This window comes from Miscanthus floridulus, unplaced genomic scaffold (genome assembly GCF_019320115.1).
Source record: "Miscanthus floridulus cultivar M001 unplaced genomic scaffold, ASM1932011v1 os_1265_2_3, whole genome shotgun sequence".
Lineage (NCBI taxonomy): Eukaryota > Viridiplantae > Streptophyta > Magnoliopsida > Poales > Poaceae > Miscanthus > Miscanthus floridulus.
The window spans coordinates 75,002-84,571 of NW_027097621.1; the positions used below are offsets into that span (position 1 = coordinate 75,002).

The window sequence follows — 9,570 nt, forward strand, 5'->3', positions numbered from 1 at the left end:
GTGTTGGCTTTTACTAAAACACACGGTTGTTCAGTAGATAGACTCTTATGTAAATGCACGGATCTGATGAAATGCTGTGATCTCCTTTATCAAGATGCCATCAATCTGGGCATTTGGTGCGCTGCTGGACACAGTAAAGCGCGCTATTTCCGGATCGTCCGGCATGATTGTGTGTGCCCGAGAAAAGCAAAGGCCGTGCAAAGCTTCTTCGACGAATGGATGCAGATGTAGTACAGGATGCTTTCCTTGCAACATTCATGCACATTTGAAGTTTGCTGCACGATGGCACTGCACGTTTAAAGTTGTGCAGTGGTGATTAAATAAAGAAATCCAAGGGGGTGGATGGTTCATCTGACCAACATCAACATACTCCCTTTCAGTCACTGACATTTTGGGTTTTCCAAAACTCATAATTTTGAGTTCAAATTACAGATTTGTTTTCATGTTCAAGTTTTGTGGGCACTTGTATCATCATATCATCGTATGGATGGAAGAGTAGGTAGATGTCTGGTTGGGTCATGGTCGCCGTGAAGCTGAAGCACAAGACTTGACGAAGGCGGCCGGCGTCAGTGTATGAATTACTCGTACCCGCAAACTGCCACGTGCCACGGTCCTGTCGCCACCTGTCCGTCTATCTTCCGGCTCCGTGCCACGTCGTCGTTGGATCAATTGAATTGATGCAGGGTCAGCTGCCTTGGTTGGCTCTCATCATCAATTTTAATTCGGTGGTGAGCTGGACAGGAACTGGAGTCCACGTCGCGTCGTTGACGTCCAAGGCGACCCAGCCACGGCCACCTACCTCACCTCGCCTGTGTCCCTGTGTGTGTCCAGGAGTTGTGCTGTCTCTTCTTCAGAACTCAGATTGGATGATCACCTACCGTATCGGTCATCTTAGGGCAAGCTGCACGTATATTAGGACCTGTTTTGTTTTGGTCGGGAACATTACTCAGAGGATCCCAAGCCTCTGACTTCATCAACTTCTACGTAGTTCATTAGAGAGAGACAGTTTCTAGCGTGTAAATCAGAACTGTTTTGTGAGGACAAATCCAGCCAGATAGAGATAGGCTCTACTCTCCTCAGTTTGCATCATATCTAGAGTGCTTGGAGTGAGGTCACATGTGAGACTGAGATATGAACCAGGGAGGGCTCTCTACTCCCGCATACATGCTTTGCTACCTGCTGCACTCATCATCTACCAACAACTAGCTTTGTCTTTCTTCTTAATTATCTAACGGACAGTTTTTTTTTGGGTCATGGTTTCTTGCTTGCTAAAGAACAGCTAGCATGCACATTCCTCCCTATCTTTTTTTTATTATGCCATCGTTGTTCATTAAACGACTGTGAACTGTATCAAGCTCCTCTGCTCATGCACAAGCGCACCCTCCTTCAGTTTCAGCCTTTCGGGTGACCATCAAGCTAAGGGTCGCTACACTAGCTAGCAAGCATATAAACCTGTCAAAGGCTGCAATACTACCAGATCAACATCATCAAGCGATACGGATCATTATTTTGAACGCAAGATACAGATCGTTAGTTATTCTAGTATTCTACTAGGACGACCAACCAAAAGCTAGCTTAGCTACAAACCACCTTTTGTGTCTTGTTGTTTATTCGATTCGAGGGAACCATAAGATAAGATAATTCGACGATGATGGATAGATGGACGAGAATCATCTTTTAGTTTAGGTGCATGTGCATTGCATGCATCCCAGAAATGAAATATCACAGCAAGCTCTGGAGCCAGCGTACTAGTGACGTCACTAGGCTCCAATCACTTGCTGTAGCTGCCAGGTGAAGGAAGGAATGCCTGATCACGCCCTTCCTGCCTCTTCTGTTTCAGGTTCAGCTGCGAGTTTTTAAGACTATTATTGAGCCACACACAGGCAGCAAGTGAGAGCCTGTGAGAGATCATGGTCATGGTGATGGATGGACGAACTCGTGAACATGGGATACTCCTACTCCTAGATGGGATGAGGCAGCACGTGAAGGCCATCATCCTTTGCTCGCTCTGAGGTCTGAGCAAAAGCTGTAAACATCCATCCATGTAGTATGATTGTGATCCATCCGTTCCATGCATGCGCCTACCGAGGCTTCAATCCAAGAACGCCTCGTCATTTTCAATTATTAGGCCGGGCCGCCGCTTCTACTGGGATGCCGTCACTGCTGCTGCATCTGAGTCTCAGGATTCAGGAACCTGCAAGATGAAGCAGCCTCCCCTCCCCCTCTCTCCTCTCCTAAATAGAGTAATCATTCATCATCAGCAACTGATCACCTCATCAGTGTCAGTCATTGCGATGCACAAAGGCATGCATGCTCCGCAGACAGAGCCCATCATGTGCATCGATTAGATAGATATCATCCTTTCTTCTTCAGGGTCAGGGACCAATATATGACGTGGTGAGCCACACCTCGCCACCGTCTCTGATTGTGGCCGCGTATAATGGGAAAAATTGAGAGCTGGTTTTGACAATGTTGTCAGAACAGAATAGAAGAGAACAAAAAAGGAATGGCGAGAACGCCATGATTCAGAGATGAGGCCAGCCATCAGCCAAGCCAAGAGGACCGAAAGTGAGAGAGTGGAGAGTTTTGATTGTGCCCTGTAGCTGCAGTGCAGCAGATGCAGAAGCAGAACGCCGAGCATCCATGCCATGCATTGCTGCCACAGCCATACCATGCCATGCCATGCTCCACCACCACCACCACTGCAACTTTGCGGCCGCGCATATGCACATGATGCAGAGCTCCTCAGGTACAGTGCAGAGAGGGAGAGAGGTGGGTCACAGCGTCAGGTCACTTTCCCTCCTCCAGGGGCCAGGGCCTCCTCCAGCCATGGAGGAGCAGGAGCCATGGCCCACGGTCCATGGGGGACGGGGACGGGGACGGGGACGACGACAACGACGTGCTTCGCTGCTGCGTGATCTCATCGACGACCTGGTGGTGCCTGCCTGGCTGGCTCACATCATCTTCCGTCACACAAGCATGGCCATGGGACGCGAGAGCTGCCTGCCTCGGACTTATCCGCCATGTGTGTGAGTGTGACAGACTGACAATGCGTCCATCTGCCTTTTACCTTTACAGCCTTGCGTAGCCATTGCCCATTGCCATGTCTGATGCTGACGCCGCCACTTTTCTTCGATCCATTCCAAACAACGAGGAAAACTACAGGATGAGCCAAGAGCCGTGCATAAACGGGGACGGAACTACATGAGGACTGCACAGCAGAATCTTCATGATAAAATAAAACTGTACAACATCTGCAGTACCAAGGAAGGAGGGGCTGAACGAGCATCTACAGTACACGGCCAAGAGAAGCGATGAGCCTGCATTGCACTCTAACGAACTCGGAAAAGGACCTGCTGCTGACGCGACAAACGAAGCCAATCAAAATCTCAATCTCCCTGACGCTTCTTCTTCCCCCTCCCCCACACCAGGAACTAGGAAAGCGACTTCCCAGACTGTACAATGCTTGCTACTGCTGCCACTACAGCAAGTTCATCGTTGGATCCACGATCAGCAGCTCATTGCCTCGCACTTCACCGGAATCGGCCGGTCGAACCCGCCACGGGACAGCAGGGTGCCGACCACCGCCATGTCGCGGCAGAACACGCCCTGGAACGGTGGGCTCAATGGCGTCGCTGCAGTCACCACTGTCCTGGGCATTGGAATCACCGGCGCCATCGCTTCCGGCTTGGTGGTGACCAGAACGTTGCCACCGTTTGCAATGGCGAGGGGAACACTCTCCGGCACCGGCACCGGCTTCTCTGGCATTGTCGCCACTTCTTCTTCTTCTTCTTCTTGCTGCTTTGGTTCGGACTCTGCCATGGCAGCCAAAGCAGCAGCCGCGGCGGCGTCCTTGGCCCTCTGCCTCTCCGCAGCCTCCTCGTCCAGCACAGCCGACATGATGAACGAATAGCCCTTCTGCAGCATCCGGTACAGGAACAGCGCCGACATGCGCGCCTGGTCGCGCACGGCCTCCAGGTCGCGGTGCTCGTCCACGAGCTCCAGCCTCTCCGCGAACGACACCGACCGGTCGGGCTTCAGCTTCAGCGTCAGCACCAGGTGCGCGCGCTCCAGCTCAGAGCGCGTGCACCCGGGCCGCACCCCGAGGAGGGCGTAGTAGTCCACGCCGCACCCCTCGCCGGCGGCGACGCGGCCGCGGAGCTGCTGGATACGCGCGGTGAGCGTGCGGTGCGCGCCGCCGATCTCCCCGAACCGGATGCCGCCCTGCGGCCGCCAGCTCGGGCCCGGCAGCTTGCCGTCCCGGAGCGCGGCGTCGTACAGGAGCTTGAGGTGGTCGAGGTCCCGGAGGCAGTCCGGGAGCGCCCCGACCGACTCCAGCAGGTCGGCGCGCGCGCGCAGCGCCGGGATGAAGGCCGGGTCGAGCGCCAGCGCGCGGTTGCAGTCCGCGATGGCGTCCGCGGGGCGCCCCGCAGAGCGGAACGCGGCGGCGCGGCCCACGAGGCAGGCCGTGGCGAAGGGGTGTGGCAGCACGCTGCGGCGCGTGTCGAGCACCTTGTTGAAATGCCGCACGGCCTCGCCGGGGAGGCTGGCGTCCAGCGCCGCCACCGCCGCGGCGCGGCGGCGGAGGAGGAGCTTCACGTGCGCGAGCAGCTGCGACACGGACTCCGCCTCGGACGCTGTTGTAGAGCTGGACTTATTGGAGGACGACGTCCTTCTGCTGGCGGGCGCGGCGTTGTTGGCTGTCAGCAGGTTCGACGGCGAGAAGCTGTCCTCCGACAAGCACACGCTCTCGCGCCGGAACGCCGCGGTGGCCAGACGGCGGCCGGTTTGGAGAAGCACCACCGCGTCCTCCATCAAGCCGAGGTGGAAGCAGGCTTGGCCCAGGACCAGGTACCTCCACTGGTAGGCCTCGGTGCCGGAGCTCCTGGAGAAGCTGGCGACGAGGCGGCGTTTCAGGTCGGATACGTCGAGGCAGCAGAGGAAGCGGGTGGCGCCGGCGTCGAAGCGGTCGCGGTCCGGGGGCAGGAGCTCTGCCCCGGAGCCAGACGAGCAGGACGAGGCGGTGGTGGTGGCGTCGTCGCCCGAGCACGACTTGGCGCAGCTGGGGATGTAGTCTCGGAGCATGTCGGCGACGTCGCGGTAGCGCCTGAGCGCGAGGAGCGCCCGCGCCCGGAGCTCCAGCGCCGCCTCGGCCCGCGGCGACATCTCCAGAGCGGCGGTCACCAGGCCGAGCGCCGCCACCGCCGCGTCGTCCCCATCCTCGGTGTCCTGCGCCGCCGAGGCGAGAGCCGCCCGCGCCTCGCCGAGGTACCTATCGATCACCTGTCGCACATTGCAATCAACGCATCGCCATCAGCAGGTTTCAACCCCCAACACTGAAACCAACCGTACGAGGAGGAAAGATTCCCCCCCCCCCCCCCCCCCCCCCCCCCCCCCCCGGCGCAAAAGGACAATCAAGCCGTCCTCGAACGCCGCAAACAGAATGCATCACGGAAGAGGACGAGGACGAGGGTCCGTCCTTCAATCACGAACGCCATGCATCTCGCCATCTGGAGACGAAAGGCGAGCGCTTGCCGAACAAGACTGACACCTCGGTCTCTCCTCTCGGGATTGCAAAGGCGAAATCATCTTGCGGGCATGGACGGAGGAGAGTAGAGGTGAATGGGGAGGGGAGCAATGCAGGCACGAACCTTCTTGTTGCCTCGCAGCCACTTGGTGCGTTTCTTGGCCGGAGCGGAGGAAGGGGACGGCGGCGCCATTGCGTCCCGCGCATCAACCGGGCCTGCCCTCAATCGAAGATATATAGTAGCAATGGCAAGAAGGGGGGAGATCCTAATAATCCTCTAGATATGGGAACAACGTCTCCAAGTTTCCTTGTTGCGCCTGCCAAGCTGATTCCGATTGATTGATCCGGATGAATTGGGGATCCGAAAAGCCAGAATGGACCTCTCTCTCTCTCTCCCGTCTGGACAGAACTGAAATAAATGTAGGGACGAGTGCTGACTGGTTTTGCTTTGAGGGAAAGAAAGCATCGATCCTCCAAGTTCCTAGCTGGAAGAGATGCCGCCTGCCTGTGGCTGGCTTTGCTGTGGTGTGGCACAGCAGCTCCACGCAGCCCTACCGCCAGGCCTACGGCGAGTACTCTACACTACTTACCACTGGAGTGGTGCGGAGGGGAGCAGCCAGCTTTTCAAGATGATGATGAGGAGATGGAAAGAGAGGTTTAAATTTGTGCGTGAGATTCAAGCTGCGGTTAAAATTAAAATAGCTCGTGAAATCCATCTGCTCCCAGCAACCAGTACATTAGCAGCAAAATTGTCAGTTTCTACTAACTGCTGTGCTGGAAAGCACAGAGAAACCAAATTGGCGTGAGATAGTAACAGTATTAAGCCCAACACGACACAATGTTGTTGGAGGAGTAAGTAGATTTTACGCTGCAGGCATTGTGGTTCGGTTGGGCAGGCTGCAGGCAGGAGCAGGTGTGCATTGTGGCATACGCCTCCCATGGCCATGGTTCGGTCACATGTGGAGGGCAGTGTCAGCGTGGTCTTTCCAGCAGAGCAGAGCAGGGAGGAGCAGGAGCAGCATTATCCAGCCTAAGCCATGTGTTCCGGCAGTTAGCAGCTCAACTCCCTCCACATCCACCACCACTTTTATGTGTTGTTGTTTTATTATACATTATTGGTTGTTGGGGAATAACAATACTCCACTCATCACTCTGCTACCTCCTCCAGCTTTCTTTCCTTTCTTCTCCTTTGTTTTTCTTTTCTTTCCTTGTATCATAAGGAAAACTGAAACATGAGCGGAGCAGTTAGAGCAGTCACTTATCAGGACATGCAGGCTAAGGTCATCAAGATTACGTAATGTTACAATACAAGTCCGTCGTCCATGTTACATTGTTGCCAGCTCACTCACTGTGACTGTGACGCAAACATAACAAAACACTAGTAACCTGTTAAGTTGTTAATACATACTGGGAAACAAAAACTAAACTTGGTTTCAACACTGTACCTGGCGACAAATAAATCACTAACGTTTTCATCAAATTCAACAGCCTACTCGATCTATTCCTGCATGTGATAATTCTAACTAATATAAGAGGACAGCGGACGGCCGTGATTAGGCGGGGAACAGTCAAAATTAGCAGATGATTGATGGGTAGGGACTAGGGTAGCAGTTGAATTTTTAGGTGTGGCTCCGTGTCGCCGCAGCCAAGGGGGCAAGGGCACCATCGGATGCTCTGCCGCCAACGATGCCGCCGCCTGCCTGTCCTGTCCTTCACTCCTTCCCAGCTCCCTCTGCCCTCGATCCTTCTAAAATTTTTGCAAAATTTTTTAAGAGTCCTCATCGTATTGAATCTTTGGACGAATGCATGAAATATTAAATATAAATAAAAAATAAAACTAATTACATAGTTTAGATGAAATTCACGAGACGAATCTTTTAAGTCTAATTAGATTATGATTGGACACTAATTGCTAAATAACAACAAAAGTACTACAGTACTATTTTTTAAAAAAAATCGCCAGCTAAACAGTCGTATGTGATGCAAATCTACAGTCTATCAGGAGTAAAGCCTTCTTCAGCTCGTAGTCGTATGCATGCATGCATGACTTGCTGGATGATATCCATTCATTCCACTGTAGCACAGCCAGCGTCTGCATCGCTGCAGGATCAGGGTGTGGGATCGCCACCAGATCAACGATGCTGCCAACGTCTGCAAAGGGCACGCCCCCCTTCTTCTGTGAATCTCAGCCAGCCATGCATGATTCCCTCTACTGTGACATTGGCTTATTTTACTGGGCTGATAAGTCCGATAGATGTTGATTTGTTGTGAAAGAAAAACACTGTTGACTGGCTGATAAGTCCTGACTGAAACCAATAAGTGAACATGCTTCATAATAATGAACATAAACACTGTAGTATAGTGATTTCTAGGGGCGTTTGGTGCATGGACTAAAGTTTAGTAGATGTCACATCGGCTATTTAGTTACTAATTAATAAGACTAAATGTCGGTGTAGAAAGTGACCAACAACTAAATATTTATAGTTTTGTCGTACGTTGTGATCGGGGGTGGCCTAGCACTCAATGACACAGGGTTTATACTGGTTCAGGCAACGTGCCATACGTCTAGTTTGAGTCGGTCGATGACTTTATTCCTGAGCCCAGGTGCTCAAAGTTTATAGTGGGGTTACAAATGAGAAGGAGAAAGATGAGTGTACAAGAGGTTCGGTCTGTAGGGCCGAGAGTAACAGGAGCTCCGCTATGAGTTAAGTGTTCAAGCGTGTGCTTGAGGTTCGAACCTGGCGGTTCTGTGATTGTGAACTAGTGAATTTGATCGATCTAATGAATCTAGAATCGCTTGGATGTTGGGAGAGAGCGTATCCCCTTTTATAGATGAAGAGGATGACCTTACAAGTGAGAGGGGGATAGTACGTATGCTTCTGAGCCTTGCTGCCCACGCGCGGCGGGTACAGGATGATGGTAGGCGTCCACAACACTGTTTGATGTCGGATGTAAGTGGGAGGTTGCGTCGTTTTGTTCGGGTATGGCAGATGTCGGTACCTGCTATACTGTTGATGCACAGAGGCATGTGAGAGGTTTCACCATGTTCACCCAGTACGATAAATGTCGGCGCCCACAACACTGTCGATGCCCAGAGGCATATGGAGGGAGCCTTACCGTATGGGAATTAATGGCGCCCACAATACTGTAGGGAAAATGTCGGCGCCTACAACACTGTTTGTGTTAGGGAGGTTGCAGAGTACTGTTTCTGCAGGTGTACAGGGTACGGTTCCTGGTATCGTGGTTTGACTTGTGTGCCTTGCTTTGCTTTCTCCGTTCGTTCTCTGGTCCTTTCCGAGCGAGCGTCCCCAGTCGGTTGGTCCCAGTCGGCTCTGGTTGCGCCAGTCGAAGAAAAGCAGTGAGTAGGGTTTTTACGTACCCCAGTCGGAAACGTGGGGTCAGAGTCGGGAGTAGTGCTTTGGCCAGGCCTTTCAGTTGGAGAGGTCGTCCGGCGGTGGGCTGGAGATCGAAGTGAGTGCTTCGGTCGGAGAGGTGGGCCAAAGTCGTAAAACAGGCGCCGCTCCTCCTCGGTCAGGCCTTCCGGTCGGTGAATGGATCACCCTTCTAGCCTGTTGTTCAGATACTTGGGCCGACCCATGAGTTGCGCGTTGTCTGCTTGGGCCGAGCCTTTGTTGGGAAGCCGATCTGTGAGGGACCCCGGGTTTATGAACCTGACAGGAGCTCCCGAGCCCCTGGGCAATTCAGGCAGAATCGTCTGGGGTATTTTTATCTTTACGACAGGTGCGTCCCGAGCCCTTAGGTGATTCGTGCAGAATCATCCAGAGGGTTTTTTGTGTTGTCAATGGGGGAAGTTTCCATTTCATTCGCAGGTCCGCGCGAGCACACCCACGGGTGTAGCCCCCTGAGCCCCCGAGCGATTCGGGCAGAATCAACTGGGGGTGTTTGTTAGCGGGCGTGTGTGCGTGTTTTTAGTCGAGACAGAATTGTCAACCAAGGTGTCGTTGCGCAGCTGAGATGGTTAGTTTTGGGATCGAGTGAGGTAGAGCTCATAGATCCTGGCGTCAGTGCACGTCGTGGGATCG

At 53.3% G+C, this 9,570-nt stretch overlaps 1 protein-coding gene across 1 annotated transcript; it reads right to left on the reverse strand.

Moving 5' to 3' along the window:
* Positions 1 to 2,993: 2,993 nt before the first annotated feature.
* Positions 2,994 to 6,092, reverse strand: LOC136533865 (uncharacterized). Its single transcript, XM_066526400.1, has 2 exons — positions 5,652 to 6,092; positions 2,994 to 5,283 (listed from the first exon to the last, which is right to left on the reverse strand). The coding sequence occupies exons 1-2, from the start codon at positions 5,718 to 5,720 to the stop codon at positions 3,511 to 3,513; spliced, it is 1,842 nt and encodes a 613-aa protein (XP_066382497.1). The 5' UTR covers positions 5,721 to 6,092; the 3' UTR covers positions 2,994 to 3,510.
* Positions 6,093 to 9,570: the final 3,478 nt, after the last annotated feature.